Genomic DNA, 26,257 nt, shown 5'->3' on the forward strand with positions numbered 1-26,257 from the left:
CTAGTGGGCCTGTACTAACAGTTTAATGCGCTGTTTCTTTGTCCAATAGATAAAACACTTGATGGGACTTCTGTAGAATAAAATCCTCTTAAACAGCTAATGAAAGAGAAGCTCTGTTCTCTGGGATTGGATCCTGATTATTTCTCCTCTTGATGAGAACCGTTTCATGTTAATAAAGTTCAATACATCTCCACTCCTGAAGGGGGAGCTGTGATTTACCAAGATAATCTTATTATTTTTTGTGTTGTTCATGTGTTACACTATCTAAGCATATTTTCGATCCTGTTTCTATTTTGTATTCATGAATGCTGGCATTGTGGGATTAAATAACCTCCCAACCATTTAAGAACAGCAACACATTTTATTTTGATCTTCTGTATTTATTTAACACTGAATATTGAACATTTTCAGACGAGGTTTCATATTGGAAACCAAAAACAATTTTTACATATCATTTAGTTTACAAAATAGAGGATAGCAAAAGCTTACATATTAACAATAAATAGAAAAATAGATATCTTAATTAGTCACACATATTTAAATCCTGTAGAAAGTAAATCAAAACATACAAGATACAACACAGCATTACACATTAGAGAAGATTGAAAACGCCACAGTATCTGCTACCACTCTTAAGATCCCAGGTTGAAAACAACACATTTACTTTTAATCATTTAGTAGGAGCATTAATCCAAATAATTCAGATACATGTCATTAAGGAGCAGCTAAGGGTTAGGCCGCAGGTAGACTGTGGACATCATTACTCAGTACAGCGATTCACCTTTAGGGGGCAGCAGACTCCCAGGTGAGCCTAGCTAGTAGTTGCCCTTTAATGGTTCTCTGAGACTAGAATCTCTGAGTGACTAGAAATTTAAGGTTATGGCCTAGAACTTTAAAATGAGGGACTACTGCTTTAAGGTTTCAGACTTGTAATCTAATCTGAGGGACTAGAACTTTAAAGTGAGGGACTACTACTTTAAGGTGTGGGACTTGTACTTTAACGTGAGGGACTAGAATTTGCAGCAAATGCCACAGCCCTTCTGGTTGCGACAGCAGTTGCAGCACCAGCGACACAGAGCGAGATGGCTCTGCCTCTTCTGCCTCGAATGGCCTGCAGTCTGCAGAAAAACACAACACACACTGTTTAATATCTCTCTCTCTCTCTCTCTCTCTCTGTCTCTCTCTCTCTCTCTCTCTGTTCCATGGGGAGAGCATGTCCACTTGTATGCTTATTAGTTTGTGCTAATTAGCCTAATGGATACGGTCAGTGAAACATACCATCCAGTATCCTGCCAGCAGGTCCTGACGTTCAGCTGCTGGAGTGTTGATGCTTTCCTCCACCTCCTCCACCCTTTTCACCTCCTCCACCTCCTCCACCTGCTAAGAAATGATGAATTATGCATGTTTAGGAATCAATTATTCACTGACCAATTAACAATCAGACCATCTGAACGTACAAACAAACTAAATCATCAGACCAAATAAAGATTTAGACTGAATAGATTATCAGACCAGCTCAACATTCAGACCAACTAACCCATCACAGACCAACTCAATCTTCACAGACCAACTAACCATCAAAGACCAACTCAATCTTCACAGACCACCTCATCCATCACAGACATTCATCCCAACATTCAGACCAACCAAGACATCACAGAACAACTGAACCACCACAAACCACCCAAACATATCATACGAACCACTACTAAACAAACTCAGAACAACTAAAGGATCAAGATTTACTAATTATTGTGACCAACAAAACAATAATAAATTAATTAAATAGTGAAGGGCCCTTATTTTACCACCAGGGGTGAGTGTGATTAGCCATTACAAGCCACTTCATTCAAATCTGCCCTGCCCCTAAGACATGATGACCTTACAAGTGGGAGTGTCCACCAAGATGTATGATGGACAGACCAGTCTACCAACCTACCTAGTGGACTGTGCCTGCTGGTAGTCTTATCTATCCATCGTACATCTAGGTGGATGCTCCCCACCGCTGCTGTCACCACCACAGGGCAGGGTCGATTTTGATACAGCTTGGAGTGGCCGACCACTCTCACACATGGAGTTAAAATAGGGTCCCTTTAAAACCAACTAAATAATCCCAGATTAATCAAAATGTTAAGACCAACTAAATGATCAAAGACAAGCTAAGGGATGTGAGGTTAACGAAATGAAAAGACAAACTGAAGGCTCACAGACCGACCAAACACACTCAGACCAACCAAATGATCCCAGATGAACTGAACTCACCCCGCCCAGCGGCACGGTGGCGCTCTCCAGCACGCTGACGAAGGCGAGCACGAGTGTCACTGCAACTGCAATGCTGAATGCCTTCATGGTTCCTCTCGGTTTAGGGCTGCACGCTAGGTCCTGTCGATCCGCAGCTCTGGGCTCTGCTCATGGGCTGCCAGGGTCTTCTGGGCTGATAGATGCTGAGGACTTGAGAGGAGCCTGTGGTGACTCCTGGGGTTCTGGTGTGTTCTGGGTGCCGTGTCGACGGCCGACTGGTTTTATGCCCGCTGTCTGATGTTGCCTAATCACTCTGAGGGGGTCAGGCTTACTGGCAGTGGTTACCCAACCAGAGCTCGCTCTCTCTCCACACTTCCTCTCACTCTCTCTTTCTATCTACCAAACAAGACCCCTCTCTCTCTCTCTCTCTCTCTCTCTCTCTCTCCCTCCCTCCCTCTCTCTCTCTCTCTCTCCCTCCCTATAACCCTCTCTCTCCCTCCCTCCCTCCCTCTCTCTCTCTCCCTCCCTATAACCCTCTCTCTCTCTCTCTCTCTCTCTCTCTCTCTCCCGCTCTCTCTCTCCACCTCCTCCTCTCTCCCTGCCTGCCTGCTCAGCACTGACTGTAAATACGCTGGAATCTCCTCTCTTGTGCAACAAGAACCCCCTTTACCGTGCGTGTGTGTGTGTGTGTGTGTGTGTGCGGCGACATGCGATGACAGCTTAGTATAATAAGTAGCAGCGTTGAGAGCGGCAGTATATCAGCATTAGTAGTATTATCAGTGTGGATCTTCTAGTCAAATAAACCCTGGCACCAGCGAGTACGACAGAGTCCCTCGGATGACCTCCTTACCGGCCACTGACCCCCTGAGACTACCCCCACTCACCTCATCTCCAACATCACCCCCCCCCCCCCGCCGCCCCCCCCCCCCCCACACACACACTACCCCCCCCCCCCCTGCCTCCTCCTCTATCTATTGTATTGCACCGACATGGAGTTCAGAGGATCTACACATAATCTGCTGTTCAACCAACCAGAAAAAAACTAACCCTTCCCTCCACCCCGCACCCCTAACTCAAACACACCTACAGGGGTGTGTGTGTGCATCTGTGTTATTCGTTTCTAGGATACAAACACGCATTGTAACGCTGACAACAAACAGAACGCCGCTACAGCTCAACGTCTGAGATGCAGTGACGTCGGTTGGATACCGGGGGCAGTGCTGCTCTCGGATTGCTTGGGTCGGGAAATCCCAGACATTTTTTTCAATCTTTCCCGTCACTCCTCCACGGAAGTTCCAGGGTTCGATTCCAAGACCGTACCCATCTTCAAAATCATCTGAGCAATCAAGCAGTAATGATTATGATCGTTTATTATTCTCACAGATTTAAAAGAAAAAATAAGTGTATTTTTTGTGTAGTGTGTTGTAGGCAGTGATTAGTATGGTATGCAGGGTGAGAGTTTGCAGAGTAGCATGTGTATAGAACTCTGTGTGTATAGCGAGTAGTGTATTGTGCAGTAGTGTGTTTGAGTTTAGCTGCGGGTTTGTTATGGAATGTGTGTGTGCGTGTAGTATAAAAAAGAAAGAAAAAAAAGAAGAGCACTGATTTCAATGTATTATTTTAGGCATTCATGTGGAAGTTGGGCCTATAATAGTGTAATGGGGCCCAGCGTGAAGATAGCAGTTGCTTAATGAATAATTAAAGTGAGAGGTAAACAGAGACAGAGACGGTGTAGTCTGCCTCCCGGACGGCCGAGAGGAGCAAAGATCAGACACTTCAAACACATGGCAGGACAACCGGCGCCACACTGGCGTTCCCTCACTGATACCAGGGGGTCACCTTAACACACACACACACACACACACACACTTTCGGAACTGAGTAACTATAACGAATACTCACTTTTACTCACAAACCCCCCCCCCCCATTTTCATCCCTGCTGTCTATCTATTTAAAAGAAAAGGACAAAACTCACTCTCTAACTAACTCACTAACTACTTTCTTCTGTAGGTCTGCTGGTACAAAGATAGGCTGGTCATCCATCCAGGGAATTAGTCTCTTTAAATCGTTTTATTATTGGCCATGACAATCAATCTCCTTCTTCTTTCATAATCAAGCTCTGTAGCCTAATAGTTGTAGGACAACACCTTCAATAATCCTTCATCTTTCTGTGAGAAGCCAACTGACGTGTTTGTGTTAAAATCAAGTCTGCAACGTTTTCTTCGCCACGCTTTACAGAGAGAACACAAAGGCACACAATACTTTTTCCTTGTCTCTGTCCTTCTAAAACATGATTATTTTCTCTCACTGTAAGCCAGGGGTCCCCAACCTTTTCAGCATCAAGGACCGGTATGATTCTCCGAAAAGTTTCACGGACCGGGGGGGGGGGGGGGGTTATGTTGCGCAGAGGTTGCCAAAAATGCAAACATATGCAATCTAATAACTGCATATAGACTTATGGCATGTAAAAGAGTGACAGTATTTTGAAGTAAATTGAGTTTATTAAGTGTGCATGCATTTTGCATGAATTAAAAAATATATATATATTAAAATAAATAAATAATCTTTCTCTGCGGACCGGTACCAAATGACCCACGGAACGGTACCGGTCCGCGGCCCGGGGGTTGGGGACCGCTGCTGTAAGCAACAGGACGGTCGATAATGTATCAAAGGTGTCGTTCACCTTTAGAGAAGTTTTTAGTTGCTTGATCAACGTTGGTCAGACTCTGACATGTAAACAATGAGAGCGGGTGACATGTGTTGGGCAATGGAAAATCCATAGGCCTATGTGTTCCTTATTTTAGCGTTTTTTTTCTCATGATATGGTATCCAGCCACCTCATTTGTTATCTTTAGCCTGCCGTGAACTTAACAGAGGGGGGAATTAGGTTCAGCATTTGTCGTAAGTAAGCAGAGAGCCCTTATGCATAGGCTACTTCTGCTTGGCTTGAACCCGTTTTTAGGTTAACCTTTCTCACCTGTGATGTAAGGACCGACTTCTGGAGGGGGGCGGATTTGTGTTCATGGCTCACTCTGCTAAAGGGTAGACGGATCCTACAACTATTACATGTTCTTCGAGACTGATCTGTCCTAGATGCAATATCTCATAAAGGAATTGCCATGACAGTTGCACAATTAACATAATTACAATTGAACATACCTGATGCAGTCAGAATAATTTCGATTCATGATAATTGGCCTCATGACCTTACAAAGTCTGCCAGAACCTCTAACACCTACCAAGGGCCACTTCAGACTCTCCCAGCTCTCACTGCATTAGGTCTGGTTGATTTAGTGTATCATACAATAATTGAATGGTCAGTTTTGTTTAGGGTACAATATGAGGATATTAAATAATCATCATGCTCAATCATATTGAAGTTAAAGGGGCAGAAAGGAAGATTTGACTTTAGGTTGATATTGCTCTTCATATTGAAAAAAAAAAATTTTTAGTTTGATTCCTTTACTCAAAATTACCTTTATGAATAGCATGACATGTACTTCAATGCTTCAAACCAAAGTTGAATCTGGCTTTTGTCGTGCTGTTTGATCATCTTACCTCAGGATGATCATTTATCGATCTAACGGAAATAACGTCAGCTCTGAACAAATGGTTGTGAGTTTCAATGGAGGGTATCAAGCTCCACCACATGGAGTGACTGAAGAGTCTTGGTAGATATTTTGTCTCACCTGGTCATTAGTCTCCCTACTCCGGCTCTTGGAGGGATTGTGGCTCCGTCCTAGGAAGCTAATCACTACCACTTGTTTTGGGCCAGGCCAAAAGCAACTACTTTTTGGTGTTAAGATTTACACAGAATAAGTGATTTTATTTTAATTGGGACAAACTTTTTTGGACATCTCATTCAACATCTACCCATATTAAAACCAATACTGATCTGCAATACGGAGTGTAGCTGCTGGAAAACCAATAACAAAAAAATGCTATAAGCCACCCCAAATTAAGGACTGGTATGATATCTATTTAATATTTGTAATGGTATGATTTTATCCACAAGAAATTAAGAGTTAAGGAAATTTGAGGAGTTGAAAGTATGTATTCCCTAAAATTCACTTAATTTGTTTAATTCAGTTTAATTATCACAAATGAAAAATAACCCCATGTACTACTTATATTATAATTAAACTGTAAAAAGCTGGCCTTGAAATTACTTGTAAATAGGTTGGGAGCACTGTTTCCCAGAAACAGTCATACAATGTTTGGGGTCAAATGAAATAACATCCCAAGACAAATCTATCTCCAGCCTCGTTTGGCTAGCCACACGTAATCACTGGACGAGCAAAGCACCAGAGCTTCCTGAATACCCTAGAGGGTAGGCTACCTTCGGGTTGTGGCTACAAACCCGAGGTCTGTGTGGTTCAGCCGGTACAGTACACCCAGACGTATCCTCTGAATACAGATGAACCACGCTCCATAAGCGACCTCGCACCCCGCCCGACGACAAACAAGTTTGCCGTGTTCAGAGCCATCATCAAACACACAATATTTGCCTACCAGTTGGGAAAACCAATTATGTTTACTGTGTACCTTACCGGCAAGAGACATTTCAAAGATTCCACACTCAGAAAATATTTCTTTATTTTGTACCTTGGCGGATGAGATTTCTCCTCATCTCCTTCTCCTCCGTGCTGGGGCAGAAAGTGTTTGAGCACCGCCATTCCCCAGGGGGTCGCTCGGTAGCACTTGAAGTATTTGAAGTATTGCGAGACTAAAATAGAGCCAACAGCTGGGATTTGTTCCCTTCAGTTATAAGAACAAAAGCTCACCTTTATTTAGTTCCCTCCCTCCCTCTGTTAACATCTGCGACCTTGGGAGCAGGCTTCCATGACCTTGCACTTCTCTGTTCTAACCCCCTTCATCCTGCAGAGCTTGGAACACGCACGGTGTTGTGCCGACCGGGTTCTGAGCCCCAAAGTCCAGTAATCCTAACGAATTTGGGGGGGGGCGGGGGGTCTACACGTTACGTTAGCTTTACAACCAAAGGCCAGCATAGAGTTAATCAGTTATTGATCAGTGTGTTTACAGCAGGTGTGTGAGGCTCCTCAACCCGATGGTACAAGAGCGTTAGCCTTTAGCAGTGTTAGCATGTAGCTCTATCTAGACATTAGCTGTGGCCACGAAACAGCGTTCTGATACACAGACAGCTTCTCCAGCTGCTACTGTGCCAACAAGCGACTAATAAATTAAACCAAGAAAAGCTGAAAATAAACCTGCAGGAAATTGATAATATGGAGGTAAAAAATAAAACATTATATAATAAAAAACAAATAAAACATACTTAGTCACACACCACGAGTCCACGGCGATATCGGCAGAGATGCTCTGTTGTGGGGGGGGGCGGAGGAGGAGTGAAGAGGGGGTGGGGAGGAGGAGCTGAGGGATGGGAGAGGGTGGAAGAGTAGAAGGGAGGGGGAGGGGGAGGGGGAGGGGGAAGAGGTGATGGGGGGGGGGGGGGGGGGGTTGTGGAGTTGATCCCCTCCTCCACATCCTGCTTCTGCTCCTCCAGGAGTTGTAGGAGGGAAAGTCTGGTTGAGTTGAGAACGAGGGGAGTGCGGTTCCTCATAGTCTGGTGTGTCGGCCTGTCGCCTCAGGCTCTGCTGCTGCTGGCCTTGTTGTCACGGTGATGTCAGGGCGGGCGGGGCCTCACTGCGGGGGCGTGTCGCCCTCGATCTGGATGCCGTTGTGTTGCAGCTGGGCTCGGAGCACGGCATTCTCACTCCTCAGCTCCTCGACCTGCACGACACAAAAGCACAACACAGCTGGCTCACCTGGCGGCGAGGCATCAAGGGGCTGCGCTATGACGATGCTACGTGAGCCCCCCCCCCCCCCCCCCCCCCCCCCCCCCCCCCTTCTCTCTTCATTGAGCTACACGGCGCAGCACGGCTAGGCTAACGGGTTGCACGGCTGAAACGCGTTGGTCCTCCTCGCTCCTCGCTCCTCCAGGAGTTACGAGGACCCAGACGGAGGGAGTTGCTCCTTCTGCTGATGGGGACCGGGAACCACAGACTCGGAGAGCGCCTAATCCTCGCCATCCGCCGACAGGTGGTGAAATGTGGCTTGGCAGCTCGCTCTGGGAAAACACTTAACTGTCATATTTGAAAAAGGTCTTTGCAGAAGGACCCATCAACTTATTACGAAGTGTCGTCTTAGAACTAATGTTTTGTTTATGTTTGTAGATGTATGAAACTCTCGGGGACGGGGACGGTAGGAGGGGAGATGGGTTTAGCGGAGCTCCGAGCAAACATGGCTACGGTCGTCGAGCGGGCGCCCGTCACGCCAGCAATACCTGCCGTCGGTCATGCTGATGGCTAGCCTAGCATGCCACCTTCTGTCTGTCGCGCTAGCTGCTAGCTCCATGTCACCTGCTGTCTGTCGCGCTAGCTGCTAGCTCCATGTCACCTGCTGTCTGTCATGCTAGCTGCTAGCTCCATGCCACCCGCTGTCTGTTGTACTAGCTGCTGGCTCCATCCTACCTGCTGTCTGTCTTGCAAGCTGCTAGCTCCATGTCACCTGCTGTCTGTCTTGCTAGCTGCTAGCTCCATGTCACCTGCTGTCTGTCGCGCTAGCTCCACGCCACCTTCTGTCTGTCGCGCTAGCTGCTAGCTCCATGTCACCTGCTGTCTGTCGTGCTAGCTGCTCCACGCCACCTTCTGTCTGTCGTGCTAGCTCCACGTCACCCGCTGTCTGTCATGCCAGCTGCTAGCTCCATGCTACCTACTGTCTGTCATGCTAGCTGCTAGCTCCATGCCACCTGCTGTCTGTTGTACTAGCTGCTAGCTCCACGCCACCTTCTGTCTGTCATGCTAGCTGCTAGCTCCACACCACCTTCTGTCTGTCATGCTAGCTGCTAGCTCCATGCCACCCGCTGTCTGTTGTACTAGCTGCTGGCTCCATCCTACCTACTGTCTGTCATGCTAGCTACTGGCTCCATCCTACCTGCTGTCTGTTGTACTAGCTGCTGGCTCCATCCTACCTGCTGTCTGTTGTACTAGCTACTGGCTCCATCCTACCTGCTGTCTGTCTTGCTAGCTGCTAGCTCCATGCTACCTGCTGTCTGTCATGCTAGCTGCTAGCTCCATGCTACCTGCTGTCTGTAGAGCTGGTTGTCCGTCTGGATGCGCTCCATCTCCTTCAGGTCCTGCGCCAGCTGCTGGTTCTTCTTCCGCAGGTCCGTGATGTAGTCGCACGCCTTGGAGAGGATACCGCCTTTACTCTGAAAACAGGAAGTCAGGGGTCAGAGCGGGGAACCGCGCAGGAAGTCGAACATGGCTGGGCAGGGGTGTGGTCTCACCGCGCCGGTCTTGGTGCTGTCCAGCGTACAGTCGGGGATGATCTGGGACAAGCTGACGATCCAGTTGTTGATCTTGTCTCTGCGCCGCCGCTCCACTACAACACAAGCACACGCCGATTTAACCTTTTATTTAGGGGTGGGAACCCCTTGGCACCTCACGATTCGATTCCGATTACGTTAATAGAAACGTACAACTAATTCTAGTCAGAAGGGCCACATGACGAATTTGATCTAGAAAAGATACACCATGTATGTTGTCATAAACACCAGCTGGTATGTTTTAATCTGAATGAAAAGTCTTTCGTTCACGTTAAACCCCCCCAGCCTGTTTTCATTAGCTTGAGTAAACTCCAGACAGCCCCACAGCAGCCTCTGGTGGCCGTCCAGAGAACACCTAATCCTTCCAGATGGAAGGGAAGTGAAATCGCCTGGTGAATATTTACAAGACAAGCCGTGGTGTAGCTCTGGAGCTTCGAGCGTCATTTATAGCTGCCTTGATGTGCCCTCCCTGAATTGTACAGGCACTCCGCGAACGGCGGTGAATTTTATCGACGCCAGTTTGTCATAGCGATGCCGTGGATGTTAGTCCGAGGACTCTGCAGGTGGAACTTCAAAAATGTCACAGGTGCGCAACCAATTGCTGGACGAACTCGCCGCGTTTGGGGGGGGGGGACGTGACACTTGGTCCCCTGCGGCGACCCGCTTGTGGTCGGTGACCCAGTTGGAAAACCACTGATCTAGAGCACCAATCACAAACCTTCGTTATGTTGCGCTCTCCTCTTCTGGTCACGCGGAGTCCTCGCCCCCTCCATCTTCCTACGACCAGGAAGGAAGTACATTAAGGCCCAATCCCATTTCTACCCCTTCCCCCTCCCCCCTCCCCATGGGTAAGGGGTAGGGGTAGAAATTGGATTGGCCATACAACTACAACTCCGTCATTAAATGATGTGAGCATATGAATGTTTATAACGTCTCCCATGCATAGGGAATGGTTAAGGTTATGCATTGGTTTAGTTTAGCTTGATAACGGGTTAGGTTAGTTTCAGGGTCTGATTAAGGTTGCGGTCTGGTGTTAATGTCCTGGGAGAAGCAGTGCATCATGGGAAATAATCACCACTGAACAGGTAACACAGGTATATTATGTAGTATCCTCTACACACTAAAGAAGTATCTATTGTAGTACCAATTAAATACTACTATAGCGATATCTTAATCACAGAAATGCAGTAGCAACATTAAATGTTTAATTGAACTATAGAAGAAACCAAAATTGGAGGTTAAGGCAAACTCGACTCCATGTCCAGACACTCAAAGAAACAAAAGTAGAGGTCCAATGATATTACAAGTTAACACATGTAGAGGAGTTCACCTCAGGTCTCACACCCATCTGTAAGTCCCATTCTGGCTACAGAAGAGGGGACATATTTCAGCCTCGGAAAGGAACGGTAATAATTCAACAGGGGTTGTACATATTTGTACTTTCTGCTGCCATCTTCCAGGAGATAGCAACCTTACTGTTTCTTTATGCATCTAATGGCGTTTCCAGCAGATAATGGATTCTCCGGCACGCTCAGCCAAGACGGCGCACTACAAATACATCTCTGTTTAAGCACACAAAAAGCCTCCACACAAATCATCTCGGCTACGCCAGCCTGGCCTGGCCACATCTCTGACTTGGAAATACTTTTTGGGCATATTTGTGCCTTAGTGAATTACAGATTCACCCACATGCCCGGAAGAGAATTATGTGGTCAGGCCTGGTGCCCAAATGATGTACATTTATTGAGGTGGAACGACTGCAACTGCAGAATGTCAACAGCTGATATATCTGCTGCAATAACACATTAAGGACACTGTTGTTAAAAAGGAGCTTTTAGCGAGCATCTTTGATTCTCATGCATCACCAAAACCCCCATATCAAAATGCAAACACTTTCCTTGGAAGTGATGCCAACACCTTCCTGTAGCTTGATGCTAGCACCAGCCGTTAGCTTAATTCCGTCCTTTATTGCTTAAACTTAGTCAGCAACAGAGCTCTAATCTGATTGGTCGGTTTGTCAGGTATATGCAGATGATTTAATGATTAATAATTGTTGTCCTCACCAGGCTGCGTCATGTAGATCAGCACCGTCTTCTCTGAAAATGTTATTAATCAAAATATAATTTAGGTTACTTGCAAATCGAATCGGTATTACTCAAATATCAACTATCAATTTCTGTAAATATAATTTAAATTACTCAAAGATCAATAACACTGCATTACAACATGAGATACAACTATACATGCATCAATGTATATATATATTTATATCACTAAAAATGGACACGCCTGTCTTATGAGGCAAGTTGTTGAATTACAGATTCATCATTGTTCTGCTAAAAAAGGGGAGTTTGCTGGGTTAGCATTTGCTTTCTGTCGGGACGCTTTTATTGACTTTCAGTTACAAAAGCTTAGCTCCTGTTCAATTTAAGGGAATGCACTTTAAATTACTTTCCAAAGATTTCCAATGGGCTACCTGTGATGTGTAGCTGACAGGTTAACCTCCACGTAGACTACTCAGCCAGAAGCAGCCGATAAGATAATTGCTTATATTATCAGCGACGGCACATCACAGATAAAAATAATCACAAAGCCGAAAATAGTGTGAAATTATCTGTGTTTTTGTGGACAAAATGCAATCTTGTTGCGTGTGGTTACTGGCACTTGTTTTGAACGAGACTTTTTCGGAGCACATTCATTGGAACGCCATTAAAAGTTTATTCCCCTCGCATGAACTGGAGCGAGGTAGATATAACCCGGCACGTCGAGGGAAGCGGCTGACAAGAGAGCAAACGCTACCCCAGCCAAACGCCCCTTCTGGACGCACGATGACGAATCTTAAACAACTCGTCGTCTGAGTCTGGGTTAGAAAGGCACGCTCCAATTTACAGATATCTCAGCAGATCACTTCAATTATGCTCATCGTTAATGTAATACATTTAAAAAGCTGTAAATAGAAGGTTAAAAAAAATAACAAACATGTTAAAATGAGAAGGATAGAAGATCACTCTGTAAACACTGAGAAAGAATGCAGTGCCAGGGTTAGGTGTTTGATTCCCACTGGTAAAGAACGGCATTGGCACTGCTTATGTTAAGGGTTAAATTCCCAGCGCGCCCACCCATGCTAAGAATGCTTCGCTCCAATATTGGAAGACGCTTTGGCTAACTTCTTTTACGAGCTCAGAGTTAATTTAATTGCCGAGAACGAAATTTGCTCATATTGGAGGCACCAACAAAAAAACAATGAGCCTCACTGACAATGAGGCTTGAGGAACGTTATTAACATTACTAAGCAGGCTTCAGACATACCCTAATATTCTAGACCTTATGTCTCGAGGAATGTCACTGGCTTCTCAGTTAATTTGTTAGCTGTGGTAATTGGCATCATGTGACTCTAGCGAGGATGATGACGAGGAAGAGCAGGAGAATTACAGGGCTGAGGTGGTATTTATTCATCACTAACGCCGTCTTCACCCCAGGGTCCTAAAGACAGAGGGGTTCCCCTAGAGCAGTCACCCATAGCATTATAGAAGTAGAAGTATAATGCTACGGGTGACTGCGCTAGGGGATTCACATTCTCACAGGGAGAATGTGAAGTTGGTAGCAGTAGTATTATTAGTACAAAAGAATGTGGAATATGTCTAAGCTTAGTATTAGCAGTAGTATTACTCGCAGGGAGAACGTGTCAGACGCATTATCACTAGTACGACAGTACTAGACCAGCATTAGTAATAGTATAAAAGTGTCATAGAAGCACTCACGGAGAGTACGGGTGAGACGTTAGGTTCCTGCCGGCAGTGGGGATGACATCAGACGGACTCATCATCACATAGAACTGACCTGGAGCGAGGGCGAGAGACAGTGAGTTAGAGCAGAGAGCGGGGGACATACAATGTCTCGTACACGTGTGACCCCGGGGGGCCGAGAGCGAGGGACTTCACCTCCGGCCGGCGTCAGCGAGGGGTCGGAGGTCGTGTGGACATCGCTCACTGCCGCGGCGGGAAAATACGTGAAGCGCGCCTCCCCACCAACTGGGCTGACATCGCTGAAGGTGTTCTGGAGGAGGGGCGATACCACGCTGAGTGAGTGAGCGAGTGAGTGAGTGAGTGAGACTAAATGAGAGCTCGGGATACGGGACATACCTGGGGAGCCCCGGCGAAGGTTGCCGTGGAAACGACGCTCACCGCCGTGTTATCCCTCGTCTCCGGCTGTGGCTCCGCTACCGCGACGACGCGATAGGTCACCTGACCACGGGGACAGATAAGACGGTTACTAAGAGCAGGGCCGGACGCCAAAGCTTTTCCTTTGACCCCTTGAGCAACAGCGGTATCACGAGAAAGGAGCCAAGGGATGTAGGACTGATGTGGACCACTGAGCTGCTTCAGCGTCGTGACGGCAACGTCGACCGTCGACGACCCGAGTCCGACCAATCACTTCCCTCAGACTTCGTAGCCATGATGTGGTGTGGCGTCATATATAACGGCATCATGACGTAATTGAAGAACTGCTCGATTACATATCCTGTTAGGCTAAACTGACGTATCTGACGTATCGTCGGTGCCAAACATGATTCAACAGCCGATTAAGGCTTTCTTGTTTGAGCATTTGACTATTGGAACAGCAGGTAAGATAGAGATCCAGTTGAATAGAAACATCTGTAGGGAGCAGGGTGCACTTATTTTATTTATTTGATGTGCTCACATCATTATTGCAATTTCTGGGTTGTATCCTCATGGTTGAATGCACAAATTGTAGGTCGCCTTGGAGACAAGCATAAGATAGATAAATGTAAGGTAATGTAATAGAGCCACCATGTATTTTTGTAAGTTCTTGGGGTCCTATCCACTATGATGCCATCCTCTATCTCCTCGACGGTATCACACAGCCACAACCAATCAGAACACTGGTGGCTTTTGGCTCCAACTAATGTCTACTGTAGCCAATTGATCATGTGATCCCCCCTCCCCTCCCCTCCAGCCGCATGACTGACATGTGATGCCGGCCGCCAGCCAATCCCGAACAAGCCTGAGATCACATGACCCACATGGCTGCATCAATTACCTCAAACCTTCCATCAAGTTAACGCATCCTTAAAACTCCTGTTGTACACTCACCAATCATGTTGAGACAGATGTTCTTTTCGTTTGTTTTCAAAAAAGTAGTGTGCGTGTGTTTCACATAAGCCTAATAATACAACATATGTATAGCATATATAATACGTCTACACAATAAGAGTAGTTGAGTAGTCATGAGTGGCAGAAATGTAGAGGCAAGAAGTAAATGTCAACACATAGCCGATAGCCACTATACATATTAAAACTACATGATGTGCGTTGAACAGAGGAGTTTGACTGACAACTCTTCCTCAAGGACATAATCAAATTACAACATGTGTTTCTTTGTATTGATAGTCATATCAAAAAGATAACTAACTACCTGCGAGCCTTCGGGGCGGAACTGGTACTGGATGTTGTGGTCGACAAACGCAGCCGTCTGCTCCTCCACTCCTGCACCGCCGAACACACAATACACACACCCGCATTTAACTTGGTAACAAGGAAACTGTAAGTGACATGTGGACTATGGAATGAAGTAGGACTCAGTTACCTCCAGATATGCCCACACCCTCCTCTTCTTCTTGTTTTGATTGGCTGCTGCAGGTTAGAAGTACCGATTAGTAGGAATATTAGATATACAACACTTAACACCAATAATAATAATAATAATAATAATAATAAAAAGTGGTACCAGTGATATCAACCGGTTGTTATTAATATATTTCATTACATTTGCTCATACGGTCTCCTTCTACGGCCGTGAATCGAAAAAAAAAAATGTCGTGACCTTTTCTATGCTTCTACTGTTCGAAACAAACTTTATGTTGCATACTGAAACCGAATTTATCTCCTCTGGCTTAAATACTTCTAGGTTAAAGTTACTTTCTATTTCCATAGCATGAGAAAGTGATCAAAACAAGTAGTAATCATTTTGTATTGTAAGTGTTTTCAAAGCGGGCCTAGTGTGTAACGTTAGCTTAGCATGTTAATTAGCCACCGTGGCTAACATTGAGTTTACCTTTCGGTGTCCAGACTGTGTTCCTGTATATCCATCAGGGTTGGAGGAGAAAGTGATATTCGGTTCCTCGACGGGGATGGAAGTCGTGATCACGGGAACAAACACTCGGTCATGTGAGAGAGAGAGAGGGAGCGAGAGAGAGAGCCCAGGACACGTGAGGAGGGTCGGCTGGATATGAAGACAGAGGCGCTGGTGGAGGAAGGGGGCGCTAAAGGGGCACTTCTGTAGAGGCGCTCTTCTTTGTCCGTCTATAAATATGACCATTTCGTCAGTAAGCACATTAAGCAACAAATAAACATAAAATATTTTACATTTATTTTAATGTTCACTGCTAGTCATAAATATATATCATATATTGAATCCAAATAGCAGCTTCTATTCATTCTATCTATTTATTTATAATTTATAATAAAGAAACTCGTGTACTGATTACGTATTAGATAAAGCCCATCTCGGACAAATTTTTATATTTTTATATTTTTGAATGAATATTCAATAATTACCACTTATATAAAAAACTGTCTCAAGTTTATACAAAATAACATAGATCATAAATGTCAAGCGAACAGGACAAATAAATCAAATATGTCAATCTACGTGTAGAATTGCCAAAATATATACATTAAAACACCTTTAATAAATCATTTTGTGCATTACAGTCAGTCAATAACTAATTTCTACCACCACAGGGCAAACCTTCCAATGTGAATGAACCACAGAAGATTATGAACTTTACCCCACACTGTGCGGAACCTTTCTTCTGGTCGAACTTGTTTCCAACAGAGATGATAAGAGCACCACACAGATGTCATTGGCTGCGAGAGGAACGCGAATGTTTTTTTTCCCCATTTTGCTCAACTCCCATTGGTTGAGGCGAGAGGAGGACCCTCTAATATTTCCGACTTGCCAGCGGTGACCGATGAGCTAACCTTGCTAGCTGCCACACCGAAGTCTATAGACATGTCTGGCCGAGTTCTGGTTGGAGTCAAGAGGGTCATCGATTATGCCGTCAAGGTAGAGAAAATAATGAAATTAATCAAATAAACCTAGTCTGTGTCTGTCTGTCTGTGTGTGTGTGTGTGTGTGTGTGTGTGTGTGTGTGTGTGTGTGTGTGTGTGTGTGTGTGTGTGTGTGTGTGTGTGTGTGTGTGTGTGTGTGTGTGTGTGTGTGTGTGTGTGTGTGTGTGTGTGTGTGTGTGTGTGATTAGGTTGTGTAACAACCTAATCATTCATTGGTAACTAACAACCCACTGATCGCTGATTTTCACTGTCTGTGACTGTCAGATAGTTCAAATGACGTGCATTTGCTTCCTCGAGTTAACCACTTCAGTTGGGTCTGAAGAAAACGTATCTTAATTTAGTTGTTATACGTCAGCATAGGGATTAGTAAACTGAGTTACAACCCCTGTACTTTGGTCGTTACTCAATGTTTATTTGATGGCAGATGTTCAGCCGCACCTCTTACCTGTCAGTTCAAATCTTTGAGGTGTGTGTGTGTGTGTGTGTGTGTGTGTGTGTGTGTGTGTGTGTGTGTGTGTGTGTGTGTGTGTGTGTGTGTGTGTGTGTGTGTGTGTGTGTGTGTGTGTGTGTGTGTGTGTGTGTGTGTGTGTGTGTGTGTGTGTGTGTGTGTGTGTGTTTAGTTTTTTAGGCCTGATCTGTGGTGGCCCGTTAAAGTAAACCTAGAATTCCCTCCTTGTGAAATATTCCAAACTTTTTTTTTTTTTTTCGTTTGAACCAAAGGAACATACATTTCTTAGATTTCTGTGCATTGTCAGGCAGCAACCTACCTCCTACTGGATAACAAACCATTTTCGGTCGCAATCCAAGGTTCAAGAAGTACTGGTCTGGTGGTCCATCAGATTAATACTTATTTCAAGTCAAGTACATTTAATTTGCATAGCCCTGCCTTAATCACAGTTACAGTCTCGAAGGGCTTATTTTCTTGCCCCAAAAGGGCAAGAAAATAAGGTCTATAATCAACAAGGAAGAAATCTTGCAGATTGCAGAGTGACTGTTGTTCTGTTTCAGATCCGGGTCAAGCCAGACCACAGCGGGGTGGTTACAGAGGGAGTGAAGCACTCCATGAACCCCTTCTGTGAGATCGCGGTGGAAGAGGCGGTCAAGATGAAGGAGAAGAAGCTGATCAAGGAGGTGGTGGCGGTCAGCTGTGGCCCACAGCAGGTCCAGGTACGGCCTGGGAGGCTGGGGTTGAACAACAACACATATTTATATTTATTTAGTTCGGTAAATGGTGATGGCACAGTATATCACAGATTGGTTTGAGTTATTGTTCAATAGTAAAATGGTTGAATCTCTTGAATCTGTCTTTGAATATCGTTTGCAATGGATGGAAACATTTTTATGCTCAGATTTTGTTTTTTTATATCCTGTTCAGTCACTTAAGACAGGTTAGTGTCACGCTTTTAATGTGGCGGCTGTTTATTGAGTCATTTGTTTTGGTTATTCAGCATTGCATGCTAATGAGCCACCAGAAGGCCGTCTTTAGCGGTGGACAACACAGTTTTCTCACCGTAGTCGTAGCACCCGTACACGACATAGAAAAGGGAGAAGTTAGTGTTAACTCTTTTTAAAGTATTCTCCTGTGCACTGTGGATTAAATGTTTCTGTTAATACCTTTTACACCGGATTCAGGTTGAGGTTTAACTTTTGATCACACAAACGAGGTACAAGCCGTTCAAGTAAAAAAAGCTGTCAGCCCTCACTTGTATGAGGCAGTTTTCACTCGTATGAAGCAATAAATTAGCTAAATGCAAAGCGTGATGCATGGTTGTGCAGCACCATAACTTTTATTTTGTAGCTAGTAGGACTCTGATTGTATGCATTGATTGTTCTCAGCCTCTTTGGATAAAACAGTCTGCTAAACCTCTACATACAACTCCTGTAGTGCTAACTATGCTGACCCTTGTACTTTGCTAGCTGTGCTAACAAATGCATTGTGCTAGCTGTGCTGTCCCCGACTCTGTTCTGGCTATGCTAATACCCGCTGTGTTCCACCAGGAGACGATCCGCACGGCGCTAGCCATGGGTGCTGACCGGGGCATCCATGTCGAGGTGTCTGCCAAGGAATACGAATCCCTGGGACCCCTGCAGGTGTCAAAGATCTTGGCCGCTCTCGCCAAGAAGGAGGAAGCTCAGCTCATCATCCTCGGAAAACAGGTCAGACTATTGGCGAGTTACTGCAGTGTGTATAAACCCTAGTGGGAAGACTCTAGTATAAATGATCTAGTGTGAATACTCCAGTACTTGAGTATGAGTAATCTAGTATCAATACTCTAGATTCCACTAGTATGAATGCTATCATAGTCAACATGCTAACCTTCATGTCTTATGGTGCCCATCTTTGATGTGTATATTAAAACAGTTTAAATACGTTTTTTTAACATTTAGTTTCTCTCGACAGGCGATCGATGGGGACTGTAACCAGACAGGACAGATGACAGCAGCCCTACTGGACTGGCCGCAGGTTAGCAGCCTACCCCTCCCGCATGAGGACCACAATATTCACCACCATTTCCTCATGTCGTCCACTATATAACCCCCCCCCCCACTCCCAACCTGTAGTCCACTGTGTCACCCCTCCTCCCCTCCTATACACCCCCATATATCCCCTCCATCTCGCCCTACCAAATTCTAACCCTGATCAGAGTAATGTCACGGCTGGGCCAGCAGGGGGGGTTGTTTATCCGTTTATGTTTATTCCTTCAATCAATGAAGCAGTGTTGGTTTTCAATAAAAAGGACTGGAAACATATTTCCATTAAACACATCCTGCAATTGTGTCATTATAGTTGAATTGCTGTGCAGTTAAAGTTTGACCCACGGATGATAATTTAACCATCATGCTTCAGCTTATCCGTCCGTCCGTCTGTCTCTTCCTGTATGTCTGTCTGCCCTTCTCTCTTTCTGGGTGTCGCCCCCTCTCTCTTCTCCTGCCAACCTGTCTGTCTGCGTGCAGGGTACCTTTGCGTCGGAGGTGACCTTGGAGGCGGGGCACGTGAAGGTGGTCCGGGAGATTGACGGCGGTCTGGAGACCATCAAGATCAATACTCCCGCCGTGTTGACGGCGGACCTCCGCCTCAACACGCCGCGCTACGCCACGCTGCCCAACATCATGGTACTGACCCGCGCCCTCGGGTTCACATATTGCGTTAGTTACAGATAGTTAAGGTTCTGGGATGAGGCTAGAGAAGGATCAAAACAAACGAGAGACAGTGAATCGCCACGGTTTATCCAGAGCTCGGCACAACTGGCATTAATATCAGACGTCCGATTTGTGAGACTAGATATCATTAAACTTGAGATATATTAAGGCCCAATCCCATTTCTACCCCTTACCCCTTACCCTTACCCCTCCCCCTTGTTTTGAAGGGGTAAGAGGGTGGGGTAAGGGGTAGAAATGGGATTGGGCCTAAGTCTGTGTGTTTCCTCTTTGTAGAAAGCAAAGAAGAAGAAGATCGCCAACGTCAAGCCGGCGGACTTGGGGGTGGAGCTGGCGTCGAAGCTGCAGGTGCTGAGGGTGGATGAACCCCCCCAGAGAGAGGCGGGGGTCAAGGTGGAATCGGTGGACGACCTCGTGGGGAAACTGAAAGAGGCGGGAAGGATCTAGGGACCCCCTGGGAACGTGAGTAGCAGACGGGACTACACCTGTCTTTGAGAAATACTTCTGTTGTGTTCGGCGATGTAAATGCTAACCTTGTATTTCTGACTCCTAGAGCTGCTCTGCACTCTGTCCAGTGCATGTTTAGGAACTAGGTTGTGCAGCGCTATTACTTTCCTTGTAGCTACTTAAACTGTTGTGTGCTTTTGGTCGTCCTCCGCCTCGCCTGCAAGTCGCTTTGGATAAAAGCAATTTTATAAAAATAAAAGAGCTAGATGAATAAATCATGTATTGTTGTGATCTGTTCTCAATACTTGCCGTTAATGGTAACGCACGTACTGTTGCCTGTGTTGTGTTTTCAGGGCACCTGAAGGGTCCGGTGGAGTAGCATTGTCGGGCTCCTACTGCTCTGCAGGTGGATACACTCGCCTTTGGCGCCCCCTGCTGGATCAGCTGGAGAACGGCAGCGGTCCAACTCCTCCGCTGGACTCCTCCTCTGTCCCCTTTCAAAGACTCATCTGTTGTTACTCTAGCGCAGCCCAGACTAACACCTCCCCTGTAACCTGCTGACAGCACGCTGTGTTCATGCTGTAAATGTAAATATGGGTCCAAACGGACACCTATGGGTTGTTAGCCCGGTCCTGCCACTCGGTACAACTAAACATGAAATTCTCTTTACCGCAAGCGCCTCAACTCCACACAGATTGTACAGACCTCTACGATGACAATAAAAACTACGGTGTTCTTATCCCGGCCACTGTCTTTTTCATTTGAGCATTTTAAACCCAGAAACCCTACAGTTCTCTCTTTCCTTGCCGTTATAAAATCCAATTTCGGATATCTGCTGACTTGGTTCAAAGCTACACATACAATTTACAGTCAACAAGAGACGTCATTCTGAATGTGGTCCTACCTGTTCATGTGATGAGCTCTGTGTTCTAATGTGATGATTAAGATGAGGGCTGCAAGGATTAGTCCGTAAGTATTAACAGAAAGTTTTCGGTTAATTGTTTTTTAAAAAAGATCACATGCTGCTCTATGCTTCAGAAATTGGTACCCGCTTCACATAGAACTGCCTCTACAGGCGCACACACACACACACACACACACACACACACACACACACACACACACACACACACACACACACACACACACACACACACACACACACACACACACACTTTCATTCCCAGGTAAACCCAGCGCTAAACAAACCAGGTATTGTAGTGGTCCGAAAGGTGTGGTTTACACCGAGAGACAAACCTCAGCTGACCCACCCAAGGTCGTCCACTCTATACTCCGGCCTGGGATATGCCGGGGAATAGGACTCGCACGTTGTGCAGTTTGCCGTAGAAGGCGCATATCTACCAACTCTGCCTGTTGGCCCACTGGTTCTCCTGTTTTTCATGTTTTATTCAATATGTGGCTGAAACAACCCGGTGAATACAGAGGAAACAAGACGATGTTCGTTTTATTGGCTTTAATGGTGACTTTCAAAGGTAAGACGGATTTAATTGAATACGAAGGTAACACAAATATTGCCCCTGGCAGTCTCCCAGACTACCTAAATGAAACGAGTGCTCCAAAATGCCTTGTTCTTGATGAGTTTATACTAGGCTACAACGTAAATTAGGCCGAATGATTTCTTCATGTTTATCGGAGAGAATGTTGTAGGTCCGGCCCGCCATGTAGCCTATAAGCAATGGCCATCTGAAAATGGCCTTAATCCGTTGAATTTGTGTCTTCACCGAAAAGTTATAAAAAAACCTAATTGTCCGCATTATCGACCCATGCGATTGGGGGCGTCTACCGTGCGCTCCCCACATGCATTGGAGAGGTTTTTCAAATGTCATCGCAGAACCCCACACTTTAAGCTTGCGGTGAGTCAAGTATTGTGAAAGTGGCAGAAAGAAGAACTGACGTTGCGTGTTTACTCTTTGAGGTAAGACATGTCTCGTTTATCTTCCTTTTCTGTTTTCTCACACAGATGCGTGGCCAGTTAACTGTGTGTGTGTGTGTGTGTGTGTGTGTGTGTGTGTGTGTGTGTGTGTGTGTGTGTGTGTGTGTGTGTGTGTGTGTGTGTGTGTGTGGGTAGGTGGGTGGGTGGGTGCGCACGCACGCAAACGCGCGCGCGCGCATACAATGACTTCTTTATTTCTTATAGTTCCTTCCCCTTTTCACTCGTTGCTTTCGTGTTTTTTTAAATAATTGTGATGGTTGGGCAAGGTTCTTCTTTGTTTTGTGGCGAGCTGTGAATGTACACAACAGCCGCTCACCCAACAAACAGAAAACCCATTCAAATATAGGCCTAGGTCTCTGCTTGACTTCAAGGTATCAAACAAAACAAACTCATCAATCATAACAAAATGATAATCATACATTTACCATATAGATTGCTATAAACTATAACGTTACTGTAACCTATCATGTTATAACCTGAAACGTTTCACGTTAGCGATCAGTTATTACAACGTGATAAGATTGTAGGCTACGTCGTAACAACTTGAAAATATCTTGTTATGACGTGAAAAATATCGTCACAAATGTTCTACTCGTAAGGTGATACTGATCCGTTAAGTGGCAGCAAAGATTGGACAGAACAGTGTTATTTAGTTATTTTAAGTCTCAAAGACTTCCCCAGACTTGGAGGGGCAGATTCTCTACACATTCTGACTTTTTACACATTATAACAAGTAAATCCGTTAAATGCCTGGGCGGACCATTCATCCCAGTCCTTCGGATAGTGGGGCCATATTCATACCTTCGCAATAGGTGTATAAAAAGAAAAAAATTCAAAAAATATATTTTGTGTCAGTCCAGATTCGCTCCTGTTTCCAGGTGCGGAGGGTCAGTCGGAGGTTCCGCCTGTCGGCCCCGTCCGGGTGAATGCTGAGGCGGGAAGCCGGGTCACTCTCTCGGTGTTGTTCAGCGTGGCGGACGACGCGGTGGTCAAGTGGTCTAAGGGCTCCCTGCCGGTGGTCACGTGGAAGCTGGGTTCCAACGTTCCCGCGGACGTGGCTGGCGCACACTCGGACGTGCTCCGGCTGGAGAGGGACGGCTCGCTGTCTCTGGTCGACGTGCCGCTGTCTTACAGCCAGAACTACACGGTGGTGTTCACCAAGTCCGGCGTCGCTGACGCCCAGGCCGTGTTCGAACTAAAGGTGTATGGTGAGAGGAGAGGCATAACGCGTCCAAATAAACATGTCTCTACCTTTAAACATTTAGTGGCTTGAGTTGTGTGCGTGTTTCTTTTTGTGTGTGTGTGTGTCTGTGTGTTTGTGTGTTTGTGTGTCTGTGTGTGTGTGTGTGTGTGTGTGTGTGTGTGTGTCTGTGTGTGTGTGTGTGTGTGTGTGTGTGTGTGTGTGTGTGTGTGTGTGTGTGTGGTGTGTGAGTGTGTGTGTGTGTGTGTGTATCTGTGTGTGTGTCTGTGTCTTTGTGTGTGTATATGTGTGTCTGTATGTCTGTGTGTGTGTCTTTGTCTGTGTGTGTGTGTGTCTTCAGAGCGTCTACAGAACGCCAGCATCACTCCAGAGCCGGCGCTGGCGGTGGAGGGCCTGGAGGTGTTCTCTCTCAGGTCCTCAGTCCAGCAGGGCGAGGTGGAGAGGAGGAGGTGGTTCCTGGACGGGGAGGAGATCAACAGCTCCTCTCCCCACTACTCCCTGCAGGAGGAGCAGCTCCTCATTCACCAGCTGGGGAGGGGAGATGCTGGGAGCTATAGCCTGCAGCTCCGTAACCCCCTCAGTGAGGTCAAAGTTCACCTGAACCTCACTGTGCTCTGTGAGAACTACACACAACTCATACAGTCTTTCTGTCTCTCTGTCTCTCTGCCTGTCGGTTTCTCTTTCTGTCTATCTTTCCCTGTCCGTCACTCCTGTTGCCTTCATGTGCTTGTCAGTATCTCTCTCTGTCCCTCTATCTGCCTAACTCTCTCTGTGTCTGTCTCTCGTTGTCTGTCTGTCCCTCTCTGACTGTCTGTCCCTCTCTGACTGTCTCTATGCCTATCGGTTTCTCTGTCTGTCTATCTTTCCCTGTCTGTCTCTCCTGTCACCTTCATGTGTATGTCAGAATTTCTCTCCGTCTCTCCTTTCGCCTAACTCTCTCTGTGTCTGTCTGTCTGTCTGTCTGTCTGTCTGTCTGTCTGTCTGTCTGTCTGTCTGTCTGTCTGTCTGTCTGTCTGTCTGTCTGTCTGTCTGTCTGTCTGTCTGTCTCTCTGTCTGTCTGTCTGTCTGTCTGTCTGTCTGTCTGTCTCTCTGTCTGTCTGTCTGTCTCTCTGTCTGTCTGTCTGTCTGTCTGTCTGTCTGTCTGTCTGTCTGTCTGTCTGTCTGTCTGTCTGTCTGTCTGTCTGTCTGTCTGTCTGTCTGTCTGTCTGTCTGTCTGTCTGTCTGTCTGTCTCTCCAGACGGTCCAGATGAACCCGTTCTGGAGGTGCTTCCTGCTCAACCTTTTTACGAGTCTGGAGACTCTGTCACTCTGTCCTGCCGAGCCGAGGGCTTCCCGGTGCCCTCTGCTGATTGGCTGTTTGGCGGTGGGGTACATCCTGGTTCTCAGCGAGGCGTTCTGACCCTGACCGATCTGGTCGTAGCCCAGGGTGGGTCCTACACCTGCCGGCTACGTGGAGCGCGGCACACGAAAAGCACAGTCCTCCTCATCTATGGTGTGTCCATACTGTACTACCAAGTACTATACTCTGTACTGCAGTACTGTGTACCCCTGTAGAATAAAATACTACTATTGTACTACCATGGGGTGTACCCTGTACTACACTGTATTCAACCCAAACCCCTATCACTCTGCTTATCCAGCTAACTATAATTCATTAAGCTTACAAAATAGAAAATCACCCGACTAATCCTACTAGCCATACTAGTCATACTAGCTCTACTTGCCCTAATCCACAAACACACATCAACAACATACTTTTTGTTTACCACATACTAACATTAGGCGCTGCAGCTGCTCCTCTTGTGTTTCTCCTTTTGCCTTGGTAGTTCCGCTTCTTCCTTTGCAAGAATAGCCTTAAGCAATAATAAAAACATAGAAATACAATGAATGATTCTCAAAAGGAGGGAAAGAGAAAAACCGAACCCATAAGGACATATAAGCTAACCCTGCTCGCCATACTAACCCCCTAATCTACTAAACTATACCTAACCCAAAGCTGCACGGAGAAGGTGGATAAAATGTAAATCTGAGTTTATTAAGCAGTTGCGGTTTGAGACTCCGGCTTATCCATGAAATAATTATTATCAATTATTAACTTTTTGGCATTCATATTTTCCTGTTTGGTCAGAGAGACCCGTTGGTTATCCAGAGTGTTCGGTCCACGCCACGGTCAGCAACGACCTGCAGTACCGCTGCCAGTGGCCAGGGGGCGACCCCAGGCCCAGCCTGGCCTTCCCGAGCGTGAGCAACGGCAGCGTGACGGCCGGGGTCCTCAGCCTGACGCTGGCGCCTTCTGAGGGCCTGGACTGGAAGACCATCGTCTGCCGCGCCCAGCACCCGCTGCTGGAGGCCAGCTGCAACGTCACCGCACGTACGGCAAGATATTCGAACACGTGCACATTAAGGCACATCAACATTCTGACTCGTAAACATTTTCAAAGGCAAATATTTCAGCACAAATCCTTGAACACTTAAATATTTCAAACACGTTAAAGGTGACGTGTTATACCACCGGGTGTGAGTGTGATTAGCCGTTACAAGCCTCTTCTGACATCACATTTGGACGTGTCCACCTCGATGTGTGCTGGATAGATCAGTCTACCAGCCTACCCAGTGGACTGTAGCAAACGTTGCTTATCCAAAACGGCTTGTAACGGCTAATCACACCCGGTGGTATATTATGTCACCCTTGACATTTTACCACGTAGAGCAGGGGTCCCCAACCTTTTCAGCATCAAGGAACGGTATGATTCTTTTTTTTTTTTCTAGTCATGTCGTAGCCTCGTTAACCTACGGCCCAGTTAGGAATGTC

The 26,257-nt window shown here is 46.1% G+C and overlaps 4 protein-coding genes across 54 annotated transcripts in view; 2 read left to right on the top strand and 2 right to left on the bottom strand.

Annotated features, from left to right (window-relative positions):
* Positions 1–341: 341 nt before the first annotated feature.
* Positions 342–2,613, bottom strand: hamp (hepcidin antimicrobial peptide). The gene is made up of 3 exons (XM_060053325.1): positions 2,263–2,613; positions 1,279–1,380; positions 342–1,118 (listed from the first exon to the last, which is right to left on the bottom strand). Exons 1-3 carry the CDS (start codon positions 2,347–2,349, stop codon positions 1,011–1,013), a joined length of 297 nt encoding a protein of 98 aa, XP_059909308.1. The 5' UTR covers positions 2,350–2,613; the 3' UTR covers positions 342–1,010.
* A 4,207-nt stretch (positions 2,614–6,820) lies between these two features.
* Positions 6,821–15,889, bottom strand: LOC132458891 (upstream stimulatory factor 2). 50 transcript variants are annotated; one of them, XR_009526019.1, is made up of 15 exons: positions 15,666–15,875; positions 15,198–15,244; positions 15,027–15,097; positions 13,733–13,834; positions 13,532–13,646; positions 13,352–13,430; positions 11,654–11,686; positions 10,309–10,367; positions 9,552–9,646; positions 9,197–9,473; positions 9,086–9,129; positions 8,975–9,011; positions 8,875–8,907; positions 8,771–8,807; positions 8,659–8,733 (listed from the first exon to the last, which is right to left on the bottom strand). XR_009526019.1 is itself a non-coding variant. In XM_060053274.1 (11 exons), exons 1-11 carry the CDS (start codon positions 15,698–15,700, stop codon positions 7,904–7,906), a joined length of 855 nt encoding a protein of 284 aa, XP_059909257.1. In that variant the 5' UTR covers positions 15,701–15,889; the 3' UTR covers positions 6,821–7,903. The 50 variants fall into 50 exon arrangements, 3 of the variants coding, with proteins under 3 accessions (XP_059909257.1, XP_059909256.1, XP_059909255.1); XR_009526011.1 differs by lacking the exons at positions 8,875–8,907; positions 8,975–9,011 and adding an exon at positions 8,838–8,874 and having other exon boundaries at positions 8,659–8,807; positions 9,197–9,233; positions 9,271–9,473; positions 15,666–15,876; XR_009526002.1 differs by having other exon boundaries at positions 8,659–8,807; positions 8,838–9,011; positions 9,197–9,233; positions 9,271–9,473; positions 15,666–15,876.
* A 565-nt stretch (positions 15,890–16,454) lies between these two features.
* etfb (electron transfer flavoprotein subunit beta) lies at positions 16,455–21,029 on the top strand. Its single transcript, XM_060053294.1, has 7 exons — positions 16,455–16,679; positions 17,693–17,851; positions 18,683–18,841; positions 19,086–19,148; positions 19,640–19,798; positions 20,120–20,305; positions 20,644–21,029. Exons 1-6 carry the CDS (start codon positions 16,626–16,628, stop codon positions 20,288–20,290), a joined length of 765 nt encoding a protein of 254 aa, XP_059909277.1. The 5' UTR covers positions 16,455–16,625; the 3' UTR covers positions 20,291–20,305; positions 20,644–21,029.
* Positions 21,030–21,080: 51 nt separating this feature from the next.
* vsig10l (V-set and immunoglobulin domain containing 10 like) overlaps positions 21,081–26,257 on the top strand; it is an 11,676-nt gene continuing 6,499 nt past the window's right edge. The window contains exons 1-6 of one of the 2 annotated variants that reach the window (XM_060053177.1): positions 21,081–21,259; positions 21,734–21,783; positions 23,123–23,452; positions 23,786–24,061; positions 24,683–24,937; positions 25,574–25,816. In XM_060053177.1, coding sequence (XP_059909160.1) covers positions 21,228–21,259; positions 21,734–21,783; positions 23,123–23,452; positions 23,786–24,061; positions 24,683–24,937; positions 25,574–25,816 — 1,186 coding nt within the window. In that variant the 5' untranslated portion in view covers positions 21,081–21,227. The remainder of the gene's footprint in view (positions 21,260–21,733; positions 21,784–23,122; positions 23,453–23,785; positions 24,062–24,682; positions 24,938–25,573; positions 25,817–26,257) is intronic. The other variant, XM_060053179.1, reaches the window with a different exon arrangement.

This window comes from Gadus macrocephalus, chromosome 6, assembly GCF_031168955.1.
Source record: "Gadus macrocephalus chromosome 6, ASM3116895v1".
In the NCBI taxonomy this organism is placed as follows: Eukaryota; Metazoa; Chordata; class Actinopteri; order Gadiformes; family Gadidae; genus Gadus; species Gadus macrocephalus.